At 38.3% G+C, this 26,544-nt stretch overlaps 2 protein-coding genes across 5 annotated transcripts in view; both read right to left on the bottom strand.

Annotated features, from left to right (window-relative positions):
• Positions 1 to 9,724: 9,724 nt before the first annotated feature.
• The window catches only part of LOC136240290 (DNA-directed RNA polymerase II subunit RPB1-like), a 30,493-nt gene continuing 13,673 nt past the window's right edge, over positions 9,725 to 26,544 (bottom strand). For 3 of the 4 annotated variants that reach the window (XM_066031233.1, XM_066031234.1, XM_066031235.1), the window contains exons 2-25: positions 19,335 to 20,181; positions 19,162 to 19,278; positions 18,829 to 19,101; positions 18,226 to 18,387; positions 17,898 to 18,179; positions 17,680 to 17,841; positions 17,392 to 17,612; positions 17,084 to 17,341; positions 16,821 to 17,031; positions 16,210 to 16,419; positions 15,905 to 16,153; positions 15,630 to 15,848; positions 15,357 to 15,579; positions 15,091 to 15,301; positions 13,706 to 13,850; positions 13,540 to 13,645; positions 13,195 to 13,400; positions 12,917 to 13,141; positions 12,501 to 12,851; positions 12,340 to 12,441; positions 12,169 to 12,285; positions 11,801 to 11,866; positions 11,541 to 11,744; positions 9,725 to 11,489 (exon numbers count right to left, since the gene is read on the bottom strand). In XM_066031233.1, coding sequence (XP_065887305.1) covers positions 9,885 to 11,489; positions 11,541 to 11,744; positions 11,801 to 11,866; positions 12,169 to 12,285; positions 12,340 to 12,441; positions 12,501 to 12,851; positions 12,917 to 13,141; positions 13,195 to 13,400; positions 13,540 to 13,645; positions 13,706 to 13,850; positions 15,091 to 15,301; positions 15,357 to 15,579; positions 15,630 to 15,848; positions 15,905 to 16,153; positions 16,210 to 16,419; positions 16,821 to 17,031; positions 17,084 to 17,341; positions 17,392 to 17,612; positions 17,680 to 17,841; positions 17,898 to 18,179; positions 18,226 to 18,387; positions 18,829 to 19,101; positions 19,162 to 19,239 — 5,886 coding nt within the window. In that variant the 5' untranslated portion in view covers positions 19,240 to 19,278; positions 19,335 to 20,181 and the 3' untranslated portion in view covers positions 9,725 to 9,884. Of the gene's footprint in view, positions 11,490 to 11,540; positions 11,745 to 11,800; positions 11,867 to 12,168; positions 12,286 to 12,339; positions 12,442 to 12,500; positions 12,852 to 12,916; positions 13,142 to 13,194; positions 13,401 to 13,539; positions 13,646 to 13,705; positions 13,851 to 15,090; positions 15,302 to 15,356; positions 15,580 to 15,629; positions 15,849 to 15,904; positions 16,154 to 16,209; positions 16,420 to 16,820; positions 17,032 to 17,083; positions 17,342 to 17,391; positions 17,613 to 17,679; positions 17,842 to 17,897; positions 18,180 to 18,225; positions 18,388 to 18,828; positions 19,102 to 19,161; positions 19,279 to 19,334; positions 20,182 to 21,743; positions 22,153 to 26,544 lie in introns of those variants that run through there. The other variant, XM_066031232.1, reaches the window with a different exon arrangement.
• Positions 23,222 to 24,034, bottom strand: LOC136239830 (uncharacterized). Its single transcript, XM_066030581.1, has one exon. It carries the CDS (start codon positions 24,032 to 24,034, stop codon positions 23,222 to 23,224), a length of 813 nt encoding a protein of 270 aa, XP_065886653.1.

Here is a 26,544-nt window from a genome sequence, read left to right as displayed (position 1 = left end):
ACTTGGTATAGTAGTATTTGATGTGGCCATAGTAGTTCCATAATGCAGGATATGAAGATAAACTTATAAAGCAAGATATGGACTTTAGAAAGATGATCCAAATCACACATTAGTAGTTTCGAAGTACGGTTTTAAAGAATTCAAGTCAGCATAACTTGCCAAGGATAGCAAGCACGCATATGAAATGCACACAAAAGATGCATCAGTCTATTACCTTTCAGACCTCTTCTGCTTGTAAAGTTTCCTGCCAAATTAGATAGAAAATTGGAGATAGACTTCAAAATGGAGGCAGACCACGATTGGAGTCCAGGCATTACACATATGGATGTGCTGACTTCTATGTGTCTGATGAGTAGCAAAATCAACAGAAATAAATCATCTGGCCACCAATATCAGGCCATCCATCAGTAAACCACTGATTCTTGCCAAGCCAGGCCCTTCGCAAGGCCAGAAACCGCTATTCAACCTCTCCACACCACCCAGAAAAGACGTCTGTTAAATCCAGCCTTGAGTAGTTTGAGTAGTATTGAGGGTCATGATAGTGTAGCTATCCACTGGTTGTGTTAGTTTGATTTTGCTTGATGTGAGATTTGGATCAGTTTTGTAAAATTTGGTCACATATAGTACTGAACACTTGGGCAATTTAGTTACCAGGACATTTATAATCATACTTGTACAGAGTGTGTTGACTTGTAAAGCAGGGCTTTGATATTATGAAAGTGTAACACTCACAACTCTGCTCTTGTGTGGTAGCCATTATCTACTAATGAAGGCAAATACACAAAAATATTTGGAATTTTCAACTAGAGTAGGGACCATAGCACTTGGATAAAAAGTACTGAAACAAGCTGGAGTAGTGCACAATATTAAATCACAGTGAAACAATGTATCTCTACTGTGCTCAAGATAGCTACCATGAACAGTAGAAATATTTTACTGTGATTTAATATCATGCACTACAGCTTGTTTCAGTACTTTTTATCTAGTCTCACGTGGCCAGACTCACTCTTCATGCAGCGCTTATCGATTGTTAATTAATTATAAGCGTCTAACTGGGAGAGGTGCTTATAATTATCAATCGATAAGTGCCGCACAAAGAGTGGGTCTAGCCATGCGAGACTACTTTTTATCCATGTGCTATGGTCCCTAATCTAGTTGAAAATTCCAGTTTTTGCTATGTAGCTACTTGTTTGTTAACTTTTTTGTTAAAAAAATACGAATCAAGAACTGTTTGAAAAGCACTTCTGGAATCTAAGTAACTACTATAAAAATACAGACAATTTCTGTTACCAAGGGAAGCCAATGACTCAAGCCATCACGTGTTACCGCCAAATCAACACTTTTTTGCTGTCAACAAAGATGAATGAGACACAAAGGAGGACACTGGTAAGTCCATGAAGAATGCATTGTACATACTGCGGTATGCCAAAAGGCACGTGTTGGTTGAAGCAATGTTGAACAGTGAAAAAATCAATCCTGTAGCCTTAGGCCACTCCAAATAAATTATCTGTTTCCTATCCACCATCTGAATCTAGTTACTGTCAACTCTAAATATTCCATTATTCCGTATTATTTCATTACATTCCGGTTATTCTTGCATACTAACAGGCTTGCAATCCCTTGACACAGTGTCAGCTGTGCTATCAAGTCGGCACAAGCTTCACGTTATTTACATATAAAAGAAGGAACAAGCTTTTTATAGCTGTGCCAGGCAAATAATGGCTTGAATTAAAGCTGCCAATATTATAATGAAATAATGGGAATGAACCACCTGCCCGCATGGAAATATGCCTGAGTCCAAGATAGGGAACAGAGAGTTTATTTGGTGGTCTTAACCGTTATATGCTTGTCTCAAGGCATCAGTTTCTCAGTCACCGGCTCAGTCAGTCAGTCACTAGAAAGTTATTTCATAGCAACTTGTTGAAAACATTTCAGGTTGATCTGGAAACTTGTTTGGGCTTAGTTTTACTTAACCAATACTACTTCATCGTTGTCAGGTAAAGGAGAGGCTGGTCTTTGGGTAATGTTTTTTCATGGGTTACGCCCACTCCTTTTTGGTCCCTACTATACAGCACGACTGTATGATGAGCACTGCAAAGTTTAAGCCGGCTAAATGTAAACTACTTAACTATGCTGTAAATAGGTACAAACGTCCCAATTTTTGGGTTGTTTTACCTGCAATTCAAATGACCAATTTTTTGGTAGTAATGATGTACTTGTTTATTATATAGTCATATACCACTTTGACACCTCAGATCAAAGGAAACCACAGGGTTATATATCACATATTGCACATAACTGCCTTTGCATATCACATATATCACATATCTAGATATTGCCCTGTGGTTAGGGCGATATCATGACATAGCCCTGACCACAACTGCCTTTGATGCTGAGGCAGTTACAAAGCATCAGTTCCCTTTGATTATTTATATTGAGCTGCTTAAAGTTTTGCATTGTGGGTTTGAGGCAAACATGTTGTTTTAGTTAGGGCATTGTTGTGAAGCAAAAAAGAACTGAGTGAGTCAGCATTGCATAGTTCAATTACTAAGCATCACTAAATCTAACTAATCATTTTTGCAATGTGGGGATTGTTTTTCTACAGAGTACATTTCAACTGCACGAAAAGATGCCTCAAACATTCCCAACCTATATGTCTAAGAGTACCTTATAGGTTACTTTATTCATCCATGAAGTGGTTATTTTGTTTAAAACTACAACCAGTGAAACCCACAAACATTTATTTTTTGTGCCCACAATTTAAACCCACAATCAATGTTTGCAAACCTATGTATATAAAAGAAATGTGGTGAATGCAGGTTTGTCTTCCTTCACCTATTAGGTGAGCATACCAGAGTGGTATATATTACTTATACCATGGCCACTTGGGATTTGTCTGATATGTATATATTCCTGTGCCCTCGGGCCTGCAGCCCTTGGGTTTGGGCATATATATCAGGCAAATCCCTCGTGGCCATGGTACAACTATTAAATAGTACCCAGATTTCCCATGGTTTCTTCAACTTCTAGCTAAGCTATTGAAACCAATATGGTCATTTTAACCATCCATTGTAAAATTAACGCGTCACAAAATCAAGACACACGATAGTGTGTCGTGCGGCCCAAGAAGCCGGCGCGCCACATCGTGAGTATATTAACAGGAAGAAAGAAAACGCAATTTTCACACCTATGTAGCTCTGTGATCCCTTATCCGATTGGAACCAAATTTGCTTGAGACGTGCCGCCCAGTTAGGGGAGTCTACATACCAAATTTGAAGAGAATCGCTCCAGCCATTTCCGAGATACGAGCGAACAAAATTTCGTTTTAATTTCTTCGTTTTTTTCTTCTTCATCTTCTTCATTTCGCACACTTCGCAAAATTCGCCATAAAACATGAATGCGGGCTCGGATTGGGCTGAAATTTGGCACACTTAAAGGGCTCATTAAGGCGGATCTCCGTACCAACTTTGGTAGGAATCCGATGAACAGTCACGGAGTTATTACCGATTATTTGCGTAAAATAAGGTCGAAGGTCTGTCACGCCTACAGGGTAAACCTCTTGGAGGAATCAGTTGAAAATTGATATGTAGATGGTGCAACCATCGTAGGAGTGCCTTTTTGTGGTTTGAAAGGAATCGAGATAAAGACCATGGGGATACGACACAAAACCCAACCTGTGTAAAAATTACGCGATCGATTTTTATGAATAAAAAAACTATTAGTTTTCGTGTCTACCAGGCAAACCGCTTAGAGCAACGAGCTGAAAATCAGTATGTAGCTGGAATAATCATCACAGAAAGTTCTTGCAGTAGTACAGAAGAATCGGATGACAAATCACTGAGTTATGATTCGAAAGGCAACTACGTGCAGCAAATGCGAGATCGAGATACTCTAATAGAACAGTCACCCTAATAAAGCATTCAGCTGTATGTATAATTTACACAGTTATATTACATTGCAAGTTATTCTGTAGGGAATTCAGCTACAAACAAGTCACCCTGTAGTCAGATCAGCTAGAAGAAGGTACCTAATAGAGAGTTCAGCTACAAAGAAGCCATCATGTAGAGAGTTCAGCTCAAATAAATCACCCTGGAGAGAATTCAGCTACAAACAAATTGCCCTGTAGAGAGATCAGCTAGAAGAAGTTACCTTGTAGAGAGTTCAGTTACAAAGAAACAATCATGCAAAGAGTTTAGCTGCAAACAAATCACCCAGTAGAAAGTTCCGCTATGAACAGATCACACTATAGAGAGTTCAGTTAGAAACAAGTCATCCTGTAGAGAGATCAGCTAGAAGAAGTCACATTGTAGAGAGTTCAGTTACAAAGAAACAATCATGCAAAGAGTTTAGCTGCAAACAAATCACCCAGTAGAAAGTTCCGCTATGAACAGATAACACTGTAGAGAGTTCAGTTATAAACAAGTCATCCTGTAGATAGATCAGCTAGAAGGAGTCACTTTGTAGAGAGTTCAGCTACAAAGAAACCACCATGTAAGAGAGTTCAGATGCAAACAAATCACCTGTAGAGAGTTCAGCTAGGAACAAGTCACCCTGTACAGAGATCAGCTAGAAACAAGTCACCCTGTAGAGAATTCAGCTACAAACAAATCACCTTGTAGAAAGATCAGCTAGAAGAAGTTACCTTGTAGAGAGTTCAGCTACAAACAAATCACCCTGTAGAGGGTACAGCTACAAACAAGTCACCCTGTAGAGAGTTCAGGTAGAAGAAGTTACATTGTAGAGAGTTCAGCTACAAAGAAACTACCATGTAGAGAGTTCAGCTGCAAACAAATTGCCCTGTAGAGAATTCAGCTACAAACAAATCACCCTGTAGAAAGATCAGCTAGAAGAAGTTACCTTGTAGAGAGTTCAGCTACAAACAAATCACCCTGTAGAGGGTACAGCTACAAACAAGTCACCCTGTAGAGAGTTCAGCTAGAAGAAGTTACATTGTAGAGAGTTCAGCTACAAAGAAACTACCATGTAGAGAGTTCAGCTGCAAACAAATCGCCCTGTAGAGAATTCAGCTACAAACAAATCAACCTGTAGAAAGATCAGCTAGAAGAAGTTACCTTGTAGAGAGTTCAGCTACAAACAAATCACCCTGTAGAGAGTTCAGCTAGATACAAGTCACCGTATAGAGAGATCAGCTAGAAACAAGTCACCCTGTAGAGAGATCAGCTAGAAGAAGTTACATTGTAGAGAGTTCAGCTACAAAGAAACTACCATGTAGAGAGTTCAGCTACATACAAGTCACCTTGTAGAGAGTTCAGCTAGAAGACGTTACATTGTAGAGAGTTCAGCTACAAAGAAACTACCATGTAGAGAGTTCAGCTACAAACAAGTCACCTTGTAGAGAGTTCAGCTAGAAGACGTTACATTGTAGAGAGTTCAGCTACAAAGAAACTACCATGTAGAGAGTTCAGCTACAAACAAGTCACCTTGTAGAGAGTTCAGCTAGAAGACGTTACATTGTAGAGAGTTCAGCTACAAAGAAACTACCATGTAGAGAGTTCAGCAGCAAACAAATTGCCCTGTAGAGAATTCAGCTACAAACAAATCACCCTATAGAAAGATCAGCTAGAAGAAATTACCTTGTAGAGAGTTCAGCTACAAACAAACCACCCTGTAGAGAGTTCAGCTACAAACAAGTCATCCAGTAGAGAGATCAGCTAGAAGGATCACCTTGCAGAGAGGTCAGCTACAAAGAAATCACCCTGCTTCATCTTTTCTTCTTCCTGTAGTAAAGAAAAAATGACAGGATAAAAGCCCTAAAGCCGGCCATAGGCCGGCTTTGTGGTATACAAATACAAAAAAAAGTGAAATCTAATCCAAAACAGCCAAGCTGTAAAAAAAGAGTGCGGCCCTGAGAAAGGCTATGGTGAAAAAAGTCGTGAAATCCAAGGTGGTGGCCAAGAAATGGCTGTGATGGTAGGTTAATGGTAAAAATTTTAATAACAACAATTCAGGTGAATTTGGTGCCGCTTGGTCTTGGCACAAAATTCACTTGAATTGTCGTTATTAAAATTTTTACCATTAACCTACCATCACAGCCATTTCTTGGCCGCCACCTTGGATTTCACGACTTTTTTCACCATAGCCTTTCTCAGGGCCGCACTCTTTTTTTACAGCTTGGCTGTTTTGGATTAGATATTTGTTTACATTAATTAATGAGTCAGTCATCACTATAGTAATAAAATACATTAATTTATCTATGACACATATTCATGACAATTGTTACCTGCACCTTAATACTTTAAATATACCTGATCTTATCATAGTTTTCAAATTGTATATAAAACCTATGTTCTCCATGTTCATTTTTGATTGTGGGATGTAATGTTATAACAACCAGTGTACCAATGTATGTAGCTGGTCGTCTACACTTTACCATAGCAGATTTGACAATACACACTGAAATTACCAATTCAATATCCTAAGTGAACAGTTATATTGATCTTCCCTAGACTGATTTAGTTCAGATCAGTTGCAAACACCTTTGATGGTCATTTTAACCAACAATTTCTGTAGTTTAAATTTACCCATGGATGTTGAATTGATCCATTTGAATTTATACTGTGTATTGCAATTATACAACAACTAGGAGGTATAGAATATCATTCTAGAGGTGAAGTCACAAGTGTTGTTGTAATTAGCCAAGTTTTTAAGGAGCAAACGAGTTTTGTTAAAATTCTGTAATATAGTTAGCTACTGAAAATGATGATTAAGAGAGTAACAGATATCTTCTTCATGCTCATTCACAATGCCTAGGTAGTTGTTGGTTGTCCTCCTCATGATCACTAGGGATGCATGCAGTGAATATGCCAACAATTTTGACAATGATTTCTAGGCATTGAAGCAATTATGTGATTTCAAGCATTTGCTTTAATTTCATGATAAAAAATTTCTTGTAAAAATATTTCGTATGATTTACATCGATGATTGCTCTATTAGGGTAGTTCAATCTAATGTAAACATTTTTGTGTAAGAAATTTTCGTAAAGCTTTGCATACGAAAATTATTTTACAATGAAAACAAAAGCAAATTACAGTATGTTCAATAGGCAGTTACTTCTTGTATTAAAGCAGTTATTGCAGTTGTACTCTTAGTTACATAGATGTGTGTAACTTCAGCATAAGTGCATGATTTCTTGCATATAAAGTGACTACAACAGCTAAAAAAAATCTACAGTTTTAATTCCATTAGAGTTGTGCTCATGAAAAGATAATAATGACATAGTTTCGAGAATAATGAACATTATTTTTTTTGTGAGCATAATGTTTAGTAATTTTGACTATGACGGTTAGTATATTAAAGTACTTTGGTAAATGTATACAGGCTTTATACCCTTACATATGTTTACCAAAGTAATTTTATAAGTAATTCTTTACAGATCAATAACACAAACACATTAAGTAGATCGGGGAAAATTTATATGATCTGAAGGCCAGCTAGAAATGAGCACATGTTTTGTGACCTGACATACATACCTGTGTGATGCTGTCTTATAATTATATTAAAAGCAATAGAATAGGTTGGTAACTGGCTAACAACTGCAAAGCTTAGGCATGAGGCTATTATGCTCCAATAATTGAGCATTATGTTTTTGAGCAGAGCTTAAAAATTCTCCTATTATAATACTTTTTAGAAATGCACATTATTCCCAAAATTATGCCATAATTGGCTAATAATGCCACTTTATTGTCATTTACATTGATCTTTAAGTTTCAAAATTTAATAGTCTTGAATTCTTTAGTTGGTTGCTGTATTAGAGTATTTTATACAATGCAACTGAATAATAATACTCAGTGACTGTTCTATTAGAGTTTCTAACTGCTCTATTGGAGTATCCCGATTTTTTAACGGTATTGTGCAATCTACTGATTGTCCTACAGTTAAAGTAAAAACTTTATAATCACCTCAAAATGCTAGTATAATTCCTGATTCCTACACATACCTATTATGCCCAAAATTATGCTGGCATAATCGCTGCATCCCTAGCTAAGCTCAAAATTTAATAGCATGATTGTAATATGCATCCTGTGTGATATGGGGGGGAATGCTTCCACAGAAAATTTAGCCTTCTGAATTAAAATTGGTAGCAAAACTTTAGTTGAGCATGTTTTACTTCAGTACTTGGCTGCTCTGAGTTGCTGACTGCTCTATTAGAGTATTTTAATAATTATTAAAAAGTATAATATGCCACTTCTAAAAATGTAGAGGCTGTGTTAGTCAACCATGATTGATGTTGTTGGATGCACCAACTTCTTGGGCTGCACTATTGTATTACATGTACTATGTACATTGTTTTTCACATCAAACTATGAACTCAGCTTGCATACCATTATGTATGAGCAATAAATCCATTTTACTTAGTTTAGTTGCCTGTGTAGAATTTTCCTATTATATATCAGTTACCATATCACCACCCATTATTTTGCTCAAAAACCTGTGCGGGGATGTTGGATTATCAAGCAATATCAAACAGACAAAGTTTTATTTCATTGGTGCCAGATTACAAGAATGTTCTGGTTTAGATATGGGTGTTGAATTAGAGAGGTTTCACAGTAATAGCTTTAAAAAATATAATAAGAACAATGCTTATATAGTATAATATGCACTGATATACTGAGTTGCTATTGTGTAGGGTGGTTTCAAATATTCTACAGTGATAGATACCAAACATTAGTGATACCATCTATTATAGCAAAAATTTCTGCAATTGCAAACTTTAGTCTACAAAACACAAGCAATTGTCTTCACTATGACAATTCAATAAAAGTAGAATCCAGAAAGCTTAGTCGAAATGTGTGAATTCATACAAAAACATGCAACTAAAATTTAGTGGATCAAGAATTTGCAAAATTTACACGAATTGTACCTCGCACATAAACCCACCATTCAGAATAATGACCTGCTTGGGCATGTAACCCATGGCAGTCAATTGATCTATCCCTAATATCATGCCTATTTAACATGTCAAATTGTTATACAGAATAAGTACACTTTATCAACTTTAAACAGGGTGTAGGACCAGACCTTCAGCACTTGTACTGTAAAGTTTTAATAAATTTAGTAATGTCCATTTGGTTCCACCTGGGGTACTTTGAGATAATAAGTCACTCTCTATAGTTCCTAAGGATACATATACATAAAATTGAACATCCTGTAAGCGTTTGAGCATTAATCGGATGGCTGCAGGTTTTGGCTGTCTAGGTCATTCCAGTCATGGATTTTTTCTCCTTTCTCCACCTTTTCAAATACAACAAATTTCAATAGGCTGTAGGACCAGGTGTCCTACAGACCTTCAGCACTTGTGCTGTAAAGCCTTAATTTTAAAAAATAAACCTTCTCTCTGTACATATTTCAAAATTGTGCGTGGGTGGGAGACAATAGTGGCATATTTTACCACAAAAATCATTGTAACTTGAACAGAGTAAGCTATAGACTTTCTGTAAAAACCAACTTATTCTTTAGGGCAAATGCTTCAATTTGACATCAAGTTTGTGGATTTTAGATCATACAAACATGAAATAGACAACACTGACAGCTTTTGAGCATTAAATTACCTGTAAAGGTCAAATCTGAGGTGGCTCCCTATCAAAAAATAAATCTTTGTCATACACAAACTGTATGCTAAGTTTCATGCTTTTATCCAAGTGCACAAAAAGGCCTTTTTAAAAGCTCATAACTCCGACTATCTAGCCTTAAGTAACATCTATGATTGACATAAAAAAATCATTAACAATAATAGTTAAAATTATGTGATGATATAACCACCCATACGAATATGAAAAAAGCAATTACAAGAAAAACATAAATACATAATGGTGAAATTCAGTGTACAATGCATACAAAACTTATGCACTGAATCACTTAAGTGTTTATCTGTAAGTAGGAGAATATGAAGGGCTTGCTGGGGAGTATTCTGGAGTTGATGGAGAATATTGTGGACTTGTTGGTGAGTACTGTGGACTGGATGGTGTATATTGCGGGCTAGATGGAGTATATTGTGGGCTAGATGGAGTGTATTGTGGGCTAGATGGAGTATATTGTGGACTTGATGGTGTGTACTTGGGGCTGGATGGTGTGTACTTTGGAGTGCTTGGTGTGTACTTTGGACTAGACGGAGTGTACTTTGGACTAGACGGAGTGTACTTTGGACTTGATGGAGAATACTTTGGACTTGATGGTGAATATTTTGGACTAGATGGAGAGTATTGAGGGCTTGAAGGTGGACTTGATGGGGAGTACTGTGGACTCGATGGAGAATATTGGGGACTTGATGGCGAGTACTGCGGGCTTGATGGAGAGTATTGTGGACTAGATGGCGAGTATTGCGGACTTGATGGTGAGTATTGTGGACTTGATGGTGAGTACTGTGGACTCGACGGAGAGTATTGTGGACTTGATGGTGAGTACTGTGGACTTGAGGGCGAGTACTGTGGGCTCGATGGAGAGTACTGTGGGCTCGATGGAGAGTACTGTGGACTTGAAGGAGTGTAAGTTGGTGAACTTGGACTGTACTTTGGTGAGCTTGGACTATATTTTGGGGACGAAGGTGAATATGATGGACTCGATGGTGAATAAGATGGACTAGAAGGAGAGTACGATGGACTTGATGGCGAATATGATGGACTCGATGGTGAATAAGATGGGCTGGATGGTGAGTAAGATGGGCTGGATGGTGAATACGATGGACTCGATGGAGAATATGAAGGACTCGATGGTGAGTAAGATGGACTCGATGGTGAATAAGATGGGCTGGATGGTGAGTATGAAGGGCTTGATGGTGAATAAGATGGACTCGAAGGTGAATATGAGGGGCTTGATGGGGAGTAGGATGGCGATGTTGGAGAGTACGACGGTGAGGTCGGTGAATAAGATGGTGAGGTTGGGGAATATCTGGGTGAAGTAGGGCTGTATGATGGGCTAGCAGGCGAATATGATCGTCCACTGGCTGGACTATAACCTGGGCTAGCTGGTGAATAAGTAGGACTTGTGGGAGAATATCCAGGTGATGCTGGTGAGTATCCTGGGCTTGCTGGAGAAATTCCATCAGGAGATTGGGGAGAGTACATTGGACTTGATGGGGAATATCCCCTTGGAGATGTAACATGTGCAGGGCTCCAGGTAGGACTAAAACCAGGACTCATCCCGGATCCATCTGAACGACCAGTGGGAGAGAATGCTGCCTCGTGTGGAGTCATACCACCAGACCAAGAGTCTTGATAAAGAGGTGTAGCACCTGGTCCCCATGGGGTCATGGCTGTCCCAGGAGTTGCTGCACCAGTAAACATCCCAGGCATCCCTGGCATCATTCCAAAGTGACTAGGTATTTCCATGCCTAGTTTGCATTTTTCAGCATCCAGCATAAGATCGAAAAACCCAGTGCCACAGCGAGGTAGCTGACCAAGCATGATTCTTTCACTGACACCGATCATATTGTCCACTTCTCCGTGAGCTGACGCCTCCATTAGAACATCAACCTGCACAAATTTGTAACAATCTGGTCATGAATGTGCTTGCTATATACTTACTGTTTCCTCAAAAGAGCACCTCATCAAGGCCCCAACATTTTGCCGGTTTATACCATGTCGTGTGATAGCCATGAGATGTCCACAACAAGTCATCACATCACAAAGAAGTGCCAAGTGACGATGGTTGACATAAGCACCATCAAATGAAATTACATGATTCATTTCCTTTTCAACAGCTTTACGAACAGCCTCAATACCCAAAACCTAAGTGTGGGAAAACATGCAAATAACTTATCACATACAATGTGGCAAAGACTCACTGAAAATATTTCACAGATGTCGTTTGAAGATGTCCTAACTGGATCAACAGATGGTTCACTGAGTACCTAGATTAAAAAAAAAACAAAAACAATCTTAATGTGACCAGATTTGTGAAAAGGGGTCTTCCACACACATCCAATTTATCAAATTTGACGACTCATAACTTATGATTGGAAAAGGCTATTGACCTGAAATTTAGTCACAAGTGAGCATCAAAATAGCTTAATGGAAGGGAAAAGTTTCGGGTTAATGTGTTTCTTGAGCGCTGAGTTATGGACTTTTGAGTTCATAGAATTGGATGTGTGTGGAAGACCGCTTTTCGCAAATCCGGTCACATAAATTCAAATAGTTCGAAACTACAACTGACTCTCATCAAATTAGTGCCGTCTGTTTCCAAGATCCACTCTTGTAAAGCTTTGTATTCACCCTCTTCGTTTACTATTATTCTCTTTTTTGAATCTTGGTTAGGTAAATGCATGTACACCTAGTCGGAAGAAACAAATCAGCTTGTATCAGCTTGAATATTTATTTCCTGTACCTTTACTATCTGTTCTATTCCTTGCAGTGCCATTTCTGACAATAGATTGGATTCAACACAACGTAGGAAGACATCATCTTCCATTTTGTCTGTTTGCTCCTCCTAAAGCAAATGTGAAATATATTGTACAGGTATGTATCAAAAGTATAGCAAGCTCTTACTTCACTCTGGTATTTGTCTTCATCACCAGTCAGCAGTCTAATTCTCATTACAAGTTTCTCAGCATTGTCATCATTAAAGATGCAGTTAATGTCATCACCAAATGTGGCTATGATCTTCTCGTGTATTTGTTCCATTGTTAATTTTTTGTCTGTCATACGCTTTCGATCAAGTTCCAAACGTAACAGCCATGGTGACAATCGTGAAGTGTCAAAGTCAGGCATCTCATAGTAGATGTTGACAAACTCCTGATCTTCAGTAACAACTGTGTTTTGTGGATCAGGATCATAGATGATGGAAGTATTGGCTGTCACTTTGCGTAAGGTTGTATACTCCAGACGACATAATACATCCTATAATACAACATTTATTTAATCTATGTATTTTTCAAGAACTATTAACATTTAAATTAATTTACCTTGCATTTCTCTGCATCTCTGGCAGCCTGTCCTAGCAAAAATATAGTCAAAGATGGCGTCTTTGGTTTCTTTGAGACATTGATAATTTCCTTGAGACGTGGAACTCCTAGAGTGACATTCTTGGCTGACACTCCAGCATAGTGAAATGTGTTTAAGGTCATTTGGGTAGCAGGTTCTCCTAGGGACTGAGCAGAAAGTGCTCCAACTGCCTCTCCAGGTTGAGCCTGTGTTAGAAAACAGATGCACAGTGCATTGAAGTTATATTACAAATACTGACCTGTGCCTGCTGAAATCTAGTTTCAATTTCTCCAAGTACCCACTCAAATGCTTCAGTCGACAGCTTGTGTTCTTCAGTGACTCGCTTGGAGCAGAGAACACTTCGTAGTAAGATATTGAAGAGTAAGGTGGCATTGTATTGAGCTTGTTTGGATATCTCATCATCACCATGAACAATGATCAACTTACTACTCAACTCCTGTACACCTGTAAAATTCAGAACAACCAATTAAACATGCATACAGGAATTATTCAGAACAACCAATTAACATGCATACAGAAATTATCACTCAAGAGATACTCTCAATTCTATTGTCAAGATACAGCAATATTGTGTTAGTAGTACCTTCAATCACTTTTACTGGATGAAGATCAGTTGGTGCTCTCATGTCAATCTTAAAGATTTTCTGGGCATTCCAGATAAGCCGGAGCAAATTTACTGGGAGAACAACCTATCATACATTATAGTATGCAGACACAGTAAAATAAAATGCATGGTGATATTTATATACTTTGCTGTTTCCAGAAGGAAATATTTCTCTCATAGTGTTTCTATCCTTCTTCAATTGCTCAAATTCTTGTTCAAGACTTGTCTGAGCTTCAGTTGATGTCAAAACGTCTCGTACCACATCCTCCTGGAAACTGTTTCTCAACTGCCTGTATAACACAATGGAAAAATTTGCATAACATCTATATATAGATGAATAAAAAATTGGAAATTTTAAAATAGGAATAGGGATCGCTGAAAAAAAGCCACAAAACAAGAAGGAATCGCTGGGGTGGTAATATAAACCACAAATCCCTATTTTGACTCTCTGTCATAAGCCTTTACATAGTTACATGCTCTGTCATTTTGAAACCAGTCAAAATAGGGATTTGTGGTTTACATTACCACCCAAGCGATCCCTTCTTGTTTCGTGGCTTTTTTCAGAAAACCCTATTCCTATTTTAAAATTTCCAATTTTTATTCATCTAGTTTATGTACTTTTTATTAATCCATTAATGGATTATTGATTGATAATGAAGACTGTTGTGAATAGTGCAATTTTGCATTCTGCATAGTGCCGTCAATGTTTCAGAACACACATGAAACTGATCAAATTGCAATCTGCATACAGAATGAGAGTCTCCTAATATGAGCTATAATTCACATTATACTGGTGCCTTTAATAGATGTCAAATTCAGTGCAAGGAATTGTTGTTGACTGCATTATTAGAGTATTTACGTGACTGCTCTATTACAGTATTTAATCTGGATAACCGCCCACGTACAATAATCACGGAGAGAAAAAACCACCTTGCAACAAAGTCTTCAGCACACATAAGATTCCTGGCCTATACGTTTAATAATAAAGACAGATTCTATTAGCCACAAACAGTGCACACCAAAAAACTTAACCCCGACCACGATCTTGTATGGCTTCTCATGCGTAATGGCATTTTGGGCTGTTTCCACCCGAAAATGAAATCAAAAATAGGTCGACATGAGGAAGGACTTAGTAAACATGGCTACATAGTTTTTAGCACGAAAAAGTGAATAACTTTTGCTGTACATGAGTGAAACAAAATATTATGAAAATAATATGAAGATGAACAAAACAGCAAATTTCAGTTTTGTCCCAAATACACATACAGTTTCCTTTTCACTTGATACTTACTAGTGGACCAATACTAATTGTAAATAACCACCAGACTGGTGGTTTTGAGTTGGAGGATGCTTTCTAAAGTGGTTTTTAGGCGTGTGTTCTATTAGAGTGTTTGCAAAAAACATGGGCGATCCCTATTATGAACCCACTATCGTATATAGCAGAGAAAAATTACTTAATATGGATAAAGTAAGCGAGTTGCTTACATACAAGTAGCTAACGTATTATTGTTTGGAGGCTGTGCATTTTACCTGTGATTGGTGGGATCTAAATAGAACTTTCTCTTGAAAGCAGCATGAGAAGGTTTGATAATAGGTATCTGTTGAAACTCCATAAGAGCACCATCCATTCCGTCCTCTCCATAACGCAGCTGAATCATCTGAGAGTTGGAATTGCGGATTGTCCCATCATAGTGTACTAACATGCCTTCCATTGCTTTGATCAGTCGACGCTGAATATAACCTAGTGTAAGACAGACAGTTTTGAAGTGTATATATAGTTTAAATAAAGGTCTTACCAGTTTCAGAAGTTTTTACAGCAGTGTCAATCAGTCCTTCTCGTCCACCCATGGCGTGAAAGAAAAATTCATTAGGAGTTAGCCCAGCAAGATAAGAGTTTTCAACAAATCCACGACTCTCAGGGCCATAATCATCTTTGATAAAGTGAGGCAGTGTACGTTTACGAAAGCCAAATGGAATACGTTTTCCTTCCACATTCTGCTGACCAACACAAGCTATAACCTGTGAGAGCAGTCATAAGTTAACAGTCCAGTACAGTGATTTTGATTTACCTGTGAAATGTTGATTTTGGACCCCTTGGAGCCAGCAACTACCATAGTCTTGAAGTTGTTAAACTCTGACAAACTTTTCTGTGCACTGCTACCAGTCTTGTCACGAGCAGCATTGAGGATATAGTTGACCTGATTCTCAAAAGTTTGTCGCAGTGTGTTTCCTGGAGTTGGCTCCAACTCATTGTTGTGTGCCTTCCTGATAACTTCTATCACATCATCCTAGATGATCAATGTACATTAACAGATATATACCCAGCTTATTCATCTAACAATACCTTAGCTTTGTGGATGGCTCTTTGGATTTCAGTATAAGTAAAGTTATCAGCAATTGTATCACCTATTCCAATGCTGTGCCCCTCCACCAAGAGGTAATTGTTAACAACAGTTTGGATGCTGTCATAGAATCGTTGGGCTACTTCGTGTCCCTGTTCAATTGCAATCACATGCATCAGAGACCCAGATTTGTTGCCTAGGGTGTCTTTTGATAAGATGCCACATATTAATTCTCCATTCTCAACAAGAACCTGCAAAACAACACTTGCTCTTTATGGGATATATATAGGTGAATGCCTAAACTGACCTTGGTATCACCTGGTGATATATAACAATATGGGCCATCATCTTCATCATCCGGATGAGCAGAGTTAGCCTTCATTAGGTTAACATTTCCAGGAATAATGAGAGAGAACAGTTGCTTGCCAGTCCACAATGGCTTTGGCTTAAGAATTGTAGGTGTAGGCATTTTTCCATCCCATGAGGGCAGCCACATAAGCAGATTCATCACCGTCGGCTATTGTACACATAAAGCCAGTGAAAAATAATATATGTCTATAAAATGTGCATGCATCACACACACATGCCTAAACACTCCCACATTTACCATAAAAACAAATATTTCACCATAATATGACAATACTATGTAGGTGCTCAGTAAATCACAGAGCACATGTGCTATGCAGCTTACATAAAGCTACATTTTAGTCAACCTAAATAAGCCACAATAGTTACAGAGTATTACCTAGAACAGGACAAGCCTGGCCACTTATTTCGGGGCAAAATTTCCCCAACCTTATTAAGGAGATGCATGGCTACATTAGGCAGGTCACCTTGTATAGCATGGCCAGTTTATACAGGTGACCTTACAACAAAGTGACTTGATTTTATTGCACATGCATATACATATATGGTTACTTTGTCCAAGAAAACATCCCGTTTAGTGAATTTACAGACAGCAGTCAGAGAATCTTGCACAATACCCATTACTGGTCGATTTGACTGGGGGGTAAGAATGTTTCGTGTCACTCCAGCAAGTTCCTGGATTTCTGCCTTGGTCTCTAAGCTCTGTGGGACGTGGAGGTTCATTTCATCTCCATCAAAGTCAGCATTGTAAGGAGTTGTGACACTTGAATAAAATAACAAACAACATGAAGGACTGCATAATAGTTTACATTTACCTCAAGTTTAGTCTGAACGTTGACCAAGGGAGAATCTTAATACGATGACACATCATGGACATCTTATGCAAAGTGGGTTGTCGATTGAAAATAATTACATCATCATCAATCAAGTGCCTCTCCACTTTGTATCCATATTGTAGGTGGAGGTCACTTGGTTTTGGATGGTATCGAAGATCAACACGTTCACCATTATCTCGAATGATATACTTGGCACCTGGGTATTGGTTATGTCCTCTAGCAACTAAAGTCTGCATTCTGTAACAAGAATTTTACTTTATAATGGACAGTGACCATACACAACACACCTGTCAATATTGAAGGGGGTTACAACTTCTGGAAAGGTCAGGTTCTGTGCAATGGTTCGTGGTACTCCCACTTGATCAATACTCAAGTTAGGGTCAGGAGTAATGACAGTACGTGCAGAGAAATCAACTCGTTTCCCCATAAGATTGCCGCGTATACGTCCTTCCTTGCTTTTTAACCTTTGTTTAACAGACTTAAGTGGCCGACCACTTCTTTGTACCGCCTAAAATAAATGTGTATATGCAATTTAAAATAAATATATATATATATAATTATTTAGATATATTTACCCTTGGCATTCCAGGAAGTTCATTGTCAGAAAAAGTAGCTACATGAAACTGCAGCAATCTGACATCTTCAGAAATGATGTGTGAAGCAGCACCATTCTGCTCATTACGTATCAGCTGATTGTTTGCTTTCACTATGTCTGACAACTTGTGAGTCAAGTCATCCTAAACATACATGCAGGTACACAATGTTCTTAGCATACATTCAAACAAATAATTACCTGGTTTCTTGCTGAGCCATGCATCACAATGGATGGCCTAACTGGCAGTGGTGGGACAGGTAATACCGTAATGATCATCCAGTCTGGTCTTGTGTACAATGGATTGAATCCCAACACTTTGCAATCATCATCTGAGATTCTTTTGAAGATCTCGTGAATTCGTTCAGCTGATAAGGTAATCTTTCTTTCTTGAGATTCCTCATTTAACTCTTTCCATTCAGCTGTTAATTCTATGCCTATTTTGCGTATCTGTGGTTGAGATCTACCACATCCTCCAGGAATCTAAGTATAATAAAATTCATAAATTGCAAATCAATATACCACCAACCTTATTGGAAGACACGTTCTCTTTATCAAATCTGGTGTCCATAACATCACCTCCTTCGCAGACTTTCTTGTTTTTACATAGGTCATAAATCAGTTGTAGTCGCTTTCTTGCTGAATTTCCTGAGCGAGTTTTCTTTAATGCGTCTTTCACTTTCTCATCATTCTATGAGATAAAACATTAATCATAATAATGCTGAACAAGACACAACCATTACTACATCTAGTCTCACATGGCCAGACTGCTATCTCGTCTCCTTTTTCTTAGTGATGTCATTGGTTGCTGAGATAGGGTCTGATGAATTAGCAATGATAAAGTTGCGTTCGTGGGCAAACAGTTAACATAGTTTCTTGCTGTTCTTACCAGGAAAATGCTACGTAGCCGTACATAGCAACAGTTATCAGTCCTGTTCGAAGCTTTGTGGTAAAATTTATGTTCTGCCATACCAACGTACAGCTAGCCAATGAAATCAAATCCACTGGAAATTCACAACTTTATCAATGCTAATTCACCAGATGCTATTTTGCTGACAAATGGCTTCACAAAGAAAAAGAGGAGGCAAGATAACGGTCTGGCCACGCAAGACTAGACTACATTCCGACTTACCACATCAATCAGCAGTCTTGAGCAGTAGTGGCAAACACATCGCAATATCTTCACTGTCTTTGACAGAAATCCAACATGGAACACTGGCTTGGATAGTTCTATGTGACCAAAATGGCCAGGGCAGTTTGTCATGTTTCCAGCACAAGTCTGGCATCTCCCTGTTCTTTCTATTACCCCTTGCCTGGGATCCATCAACCCACCAACTTTGGGCTTTCCACCCTCCATCGTGTACGGATACTGAATACCCCCCGGGTGTGTAACTGACATTCGTTTCTAAAGGTAACAGCGTGTTTTTATTATTTGGGCCGACCATACACGTGGTCGATAACTTACGATCTCTTCTGGGCTTAGAATGCCAAATTGAACCTTTTTCACCGGCCTCAACGGCGCACTGGAATCGTTTGTGTTCATACTTCCTGTAGAGTAAGATAATTCTTCCCCACATAGAACCTACAACACATTGAACAAGTTAGCGAGCGATTACCACCCGGTATTTCTTCACTCACTTCTTGTTCGCCTGTAAGGTGATGTCGACTCGCACTCACAACGTATTTATACCTAAACGATTGTGACGTCACAATATGTCCGCGATCAGGGCTTAACGCACATTAACTAGCTGAGTTAACAAAAATTTCTATTGCCTGCCCACCTGAAACCACGTTATTTGTACGCACGCGCATTCCAATAGAACATTCATAATTGAAAATTACACACAGTATAATCAAGAGTTCATAATATAAGTAAGGGAGAGAGTATCCAGCTTCCAATATAGCCTGCACAAAATCATTGTAACTGTTGATTGGTGCTTATTGGTATTGATAAGGTCAAGGCCTTATTCTGTGAACAGGCTTAATGTGTTACTTGACTCAGTGATTTTCCTGGATGTATTCCAGTTAGCTAGATACTCTGTTAATTGTATTATGAACTCTTGGTATAATCAAAAGTTCATAATATATATACTGAGGAGAGTATCCTACTCCATATCATGAAGGAACAATTGTAGTTCGGTGAGAAACGCTTAGAGCTGGAGAAAATTCGGTTGCTAGTGACGTCGTTAGGCACGCGTTCAATCGATACCGTGTTCAACTAATGACATCATTAATAATACAAAGAAAAACAGGTGAACTCAGAAGTGCTACGTCATAACTTCATGGTATGCCCTTCTACAGGGGTATATGAGAGTAGGATACTCTCCTCAGTATATATATTATGAACTCTTGGTATAATGTATTACAAAGGTAAAAACCGTCAGTGGAACCATCTTCCTAAAGCTAACTAGTCTCCTGCTGTTAATTGTCTCCACAATATCACTACAGCTGGAAGAACCACACATGAACGTCTGGGAAGTTTGGCCTACAAAAAATAATCACCACACATGATTGCAATGCATTGGCATAATTAATCTTGTGTTTATATGCTCATGATAGTCACAGTGTTATAAATATGAATGAGCTATTGGACTACCATAGATACTTTTGATAGCTATTTATGTCAGTCAGCAAAATCCCTAAAATTAGTAATGGAGTGCCACATACTATAGTATGTTCACGTTGAGTTGAATCCTCAAAAACATTTAATAACTCATGGATGCAATTACACACAATCTTGAAATTTGGCTCATTTGTAGTACTGCTTGACCCGCTAAAAATATTTCAAAATCTTGTTGTTCAAATGTTTGACATAATATTTATGGCCAATCAAAATTTTCACAATACATTTCCTATGGGGAAGCCATATAAGTACAGTGTCCATTACAGCCCTTTCCCGAACTTGTAATGGAGCCAAACCGTACGTGCCTGTTGTTGACAACTTTGCTGTTACCAATAATAATCTGGTTGGCTGAAATGTTAACTCTGTTGAGAAAAAATCCACTTTTAGTTTTTAGCTGTTTTCAGGATTCAGCTCAACATGAACATACTATACTAGGAGGCACTACTGATCACACAGTGTAACTAATAAACTTATGCAGGTAGGTAATGGAGCAAAAATACAGAAAGGTATGGCTTAACTATTAAAAGTTAATGTTTGAGAGTAAAATAGTGGTCAAGGCTGTTCCAAATCTCAAAAACTGGTGCCATGTTTGGAATCACAAATAAAACCTTTGATTCTTGTATATTCCTTTCCATCCTTGATATATAAATAACGCAGACAATATATGCATGTGAAACATGACATCACAAAACAAAGTAGCCTCTGCAAATTGGTCAAATTTATGCAGACCTTTTATTCTTTAGTGCATGAGAGATGATTGTGGGTTCTACATAGCACATGTGGTGACAGTTAGCATTTATTACATGTACAGCAGGTGCCTTCTTTGATTCTAAGCCAGCACACTTATATCACAATTTAATCTTAAAATAATTATTAGCATTTTCTTGGCTTCTTTTACTGGGCGAAGGGCTAGCAGTAACAAACTAGGTGGCTCATTCCCAGAGGCTTCAACCTTGGATCTTTCTTGGGAGCGAGACTTTTTACAAAGGTGAACAATGGAGATGCAGTCTTTTAGCTGCATGCAAGCAATTCAACGAACATTATAACCCACACTTCAGGATGTCATGACATTATAACATTGCCTCCTTGTGCTGAAAGTGTTGCATTGTAGTGAAATATTTGATTCTTTAAAGCACATGCATATCAAAACTTGTGTAAGATATTCCGGATTTCCGAATGGGTTACGCCCGTTTCGTATAAAATAACACCGTCTTCTAAACCAGGCGCCATAACTTCCATGTACTTTAGTTGACAGACACGAAGTTTGGTTTATCAGATTCCTTGTTGAAAGGCGATTCGATTCATGTGTAAGTTCTTTGTGTAGTAACGAAAGGGAAGCTAAAAAGGAGCCTTGTACCGCAAAATTTACGTGTTCAGAATGCCCGTAAAAACACGTGTTTTTAAACATATTTCTTTAAACTAACCTGTTTAACAATTTGTATGGTCGGAGTCTTATTAAGCATCCTTCGCTGTGTAGAATGATACCAAATTTAGCGAATTTGGTTGAGGATAACAACTTGTAAATTGGGATTTTCCCGCCGAGATAATTAAATTTTCCAATAGTTTAATGTATGTAGTTTAATGTATGGAGTGTGTATTATGTCATCATCAGCAGTAAATAACTGTTGCTATGGCAACATTTTCCCATTTGTACAGTTGGAATTGGATAGAGAAATTCAAGGGCTTTCTTTTATTGTACGGTGTGCTGTAGAAATTTTGTGAGTTAAAGGTTGTAAATTAACGTTTTTGTGTGTAGTGTAAAATACATGTATTTTGTATTGGACAACAAATGACAAGGAATGATGAGATTTTATGATCAGCCTGTTTTACCAAGTTGAGGTTTCAAAAAAGATATTAATCAGATATTAGATTTATTTAATGCATAATTCTTAATTTTCAAAGGTTTAACATAGTGTTTTGAAAATTTTTAATGTTGACCACCTGAAAATGCTTGATTTGACAAATCCCATACATATGTTTTGATATGTGCAAGTATTTCAATTTAGCTACAACTACACATTTTACAATGATTACTATTCCCACTTTACAAATGACAGGAGAGCTCATAGAAAGCTTAGGCTTAGCAGTAAAAGTACTTTCAGCCTAAACACAAGGGTTTGCCAGTGAGAGGTGTGTCAATATACTGAAGGACGGTATCTCTGCTTCTGTCGTCTATACGTATGTCTTTATTCACTAACACTGCACCTGATATTGAGTCTTTAGAAAGGTTGCATGCATGCATGCAGTGTAGAGTGAAGCGATGTACTGTCATCCCTTAAGGTATAATATAATGTGTATGCATATACTTTGTTTCCTACAGGGTGGATTGTAGATTGATATGATCCAAAAGCTAATTTTCTATATTTTTATTTGTATATGTATGAATTACTGGAAATACGTCAGAAAGTTAGCTAAAAACGTCTATAAAAAGGCCTGTGAACCCCGAACTGTAGTACTGCAAAAATTCTTACTTCGCAGTTCATGCTGTCATTTCACCACAGAACGGCGGAACTAAAGGTTTTGGCTTACATGAATGGATATGCTAAAGTCTTAGCTTTCAATCAGTACCGTTTACATGGAGAAAGAACGTTTCTATCGTGCTCTCAGAACCCCGAACCACGAGGGTGTGATCTAATAATCATTTTTGCACAAAACGTGTTCTACGAGATTCGCTCTTGAAATTTAGACGGTCATACACCAGTCAAACAATTGTTGAAACCATCATAATAAATGAGACATGTATATACATTTACAAATTCAGTAACCCTCGGTCACATGCGACCACAAGGCTGGTGATCAAGTGATACCAACGTGGGCATGGCAAGGGAGAAAAGTAATTACAATTACAAACAAAAACAACGATTACAAAACAAAACAAAAATATTAAATTACAAGTACATTATCACAACCACTCTCGGCAATCCCTTGCCATAAAAATCCTCTGGGATGCAGTCATACAAACCTTCGAGGCATCATCCAGCATCCGTCGAACCAGTGATCTTGTGATATTGATGTCCTTATCAATAAAATGTAGTACATTGTAAGTGTTAGTGACTGAAAATTGCTGGAAGTGACCTAAAACGCTGATCTCAAGAGTCTCATAAAAGTTGGTAACATTTAACCGATCTAGCTCTGATAGAATTTGGTGGTATTCAGCCTTATTTTGTTTGCGAGATCTAGCCTGCTCAAGATGGTGGGCACTGTCCAATGGACATGTCAGTTCAAATAAAAGTATACTAGAAGTGACGGTATTATGGATAACAATGTCTGGTCTAAAGGGGGTCACAATCACATTAGGTGGAAGTGTAGATGGGGGTGACTCACTGGCTCGCAAGTTAGGAAGGTCAGCATAAACCCGGATATAGGGCAAGTCAATGTAAACCCTGATGAAACTGTCGACCAAAGACTGAATGACTAAATCATGTCGATAAGTGTACCTTTCCTGAGATAACGCAACCGGACAGCCCCCCAAGACATGAGCAGTAGTTGGACGTGAGGAATCACAAAGTACACATTTTGCATGACACTGTATATTCCACCTTCGCAAGTTCATGGCAGTTGGCAGAGTGTCCGAAGCCGCCCGCAAAAGAAATGACAGCTGACCAGGATGCATACTGGATAGTAATCGGTTCCAAGTTCGACAAGAGGTCTCAAGCTCGGCAGAGTCTGCAAACTTGCCAGTATAACTCTTACCATAATAAGAAATCCTTTTCATCTCCGCTCCTAGAAGGCTTATCTGCCCTTTCTCTTCGTTCTTCTTGTGCCAGATAAATCCATACCGATCAAAGGTAAGGCCACTCCAAATAAATTCTCTGTTTCCCGTCCACCGCCCGCATCTGGTTACTGCCAGCTCTAAATATTCCATTATTCCATTTCTTTCATTATTTTCCGGTTATTCTTGCATACTGATAGGCTCAGTAAAAGCTATCTTGAAACAGTGTCAGCTCACGTGTCAGCAGTGCTATCAAGTCAGCACAAACTTCACGTTTGTGTTATTTTTGCAACTTACAAAGGAAGGAACAAGCTTAAGCATGCTTTTATGCAGCCTTTTTGGCAGTGCCAGGCAAATAATGGCTTGAAAAGCTAGCCAATCTTATAATGAAATAATGGAAATGGACCGCCCGCCCGTATGCAAATATGCCTGAGTCCAGGACGGGAAACAGAGAATTTATTTGGAGTGGCCTAAGGTGTTGATTATTGCAATGCTGACGGCTCGCGCATTTTGTATTGAATTTACTCCGGTTTCCAATCCCTGGTAAGGTATATATTATCTATGACAGAAGCCACTCAATGCTTGTCAGGAGCAGGTGGTTGTATTGTGTATCTTGTCAAGCTTTATGTTAGAGCTGGTAAAGTAGAAGCATAAGCGGAATAAAGCAGATCATTATGTAATAGTATTAGTCAAACAATGATTCCATGTTAGGCCCCTATTTGGTGATTATTAGTTTCTCATCCACCGCCCGCATCCTTCTTAGGCTACCGCATGGTAAGCCATTATTTACTCTGCGCATGCTCAGAAGAACACGTGATACCAAACTGTTTTAATTTTTGTTGATGAACGCTACAATGCGCTATATATCACCAGGAGAACTGTTGTTTTCCTTAGCAAATTGCTGCAGTGCCAGTTGCAATCATGCTCTATCGACTTCATCAAAGCAGGCTTTCAGTTGACTGTCGAAAAGCAGTTGGCGATCACGAAAAGTAGAATCAGCTGGTGAAGGAAATGTTTGTAGTAAGAAAGAAAGACAATTTGGACAAGGTCTGTACATCAGTGTATTAATATTATAAAATAATGCCATAATGGTAATACTCTCCCGCCCGCATCATAATAATTATGCACTTGTCAATTTCATGCCCCACCCCCGGGGAGGGCGAATTTTTTTTTTGGACGCACTTCTGACTTAGAAAATTTTTCATGTTTTGTGAACTTACCGTTTTTCTTTGTTTTACGGATTGTTTGCGGATAAGGAAAAGGTCACACTGAAACTATTAGCCCCTGTGTATTGAGTGTGTTAGTCGTCTTCAAAGACGTTGTGAACAAAGGACGAGACCTACCTGAATGGACATTTCTTCCCTGCCGTCCGCCTGTCATCTCACAACACTGGCGTGACTCGACTCGATGGCTGAAAACTTCCGAGTGAAGGCCAAGGTGAAGGCATGAAAGGATAGAAGGACACTTGTAAGAAGGTGTCACAAGTAATAAAGACAGTTGGGAACTGAATGTGTAGTATGTGACTATAATATCCTTGTTTGCTGTATACGCTGTGACTACCTATAGCTATCTTGTACTTGAATTAAATGTCATTATGTATGTATCCAGGTGGTGACCACAGTAGTTTGTTTGTTGTGTGTAAAGTTAACATCATTTTCATTATGCTATGTACCGTAGCATTGTGTGATTGAATAAAGTTTGCAACTGCTGGGGTATGAAAAGGCTAGCACTCGCTTTAAAACACTCCAAATAAATTCTGCTTCACATCCACCACCCGCATCTCTTTATTCCCAGCTCTAAGATGTTCAATTATTCCGTATCAGTTCTTCCATTATTTTCTGCATAATGTACAGGCTTAATAAAATTGATTTTTGTAAGGTTTACTAGCTCACATGTCAGAATGTTATCACTGTTCATGTTTGTAATATTCTTGTAATGTAAACGATGAAGGTACAAGCTGAAAATGTTATTATGTTGTTTGCTATGGCTGTACCTAGGCAAATAATAACTTGAAAAGCTGCCAATTTCATAATAGAAATACATGGACCGCATGCTAAGAAAAGTAGAGAATTTATTTGGAGTGGCCTCACTAGCTTCATTCATTCAAACTCTACAAAATACAAATGGGATCTACACTGTAAGAGTTTTAAATATTGTGTTGTACCGCATCTTTGGCTCTCAGAAGAATTTTGTTTTTGTTCTACAATTGCACTACACCCTTGAATACTGCGTTGTGAATTCATGTTACTGATGCTGTCATTCTTACCAACGTTGCAAGTGCCTTCATCATTTGGGTTACATTTTGTCCAGGTTTAGCGGGTCTCATCCACTTTTGAATAATTATTGGAATGACCTCAAGTTAGCTAGTAATTATAGGAATGGCCAGGAATAAATCCCAGGCCAGGTAGTGACTTGATCCACAGACTTATTGCAGTATCCATGATCAAATTAACACTAACCTGTGACCAAACATAATGTGAATAGCTATCTGTAGCTATCTAGTCTGCAGTTAT

The sequence above is a fragment of the Dysidea avara genome, chromosome 12, assembly GCF_963678975.1.
Source record: "Dysidea avara chromosome 12, odDysAvar1.4, whole genome shotgun sequence".
In the NCBI taxonomy this organism is placed as follows: Eukaryota; Metazoa; Porifera; class Demospongiae; order Dictyoceratida; family Dysideidae; genus Dysidea; species Dysidea avara.
Note: the sequence above shows the minus strand (reverse complement) of the source record. Positions and strands in the feature narration are given on the sequence as shown.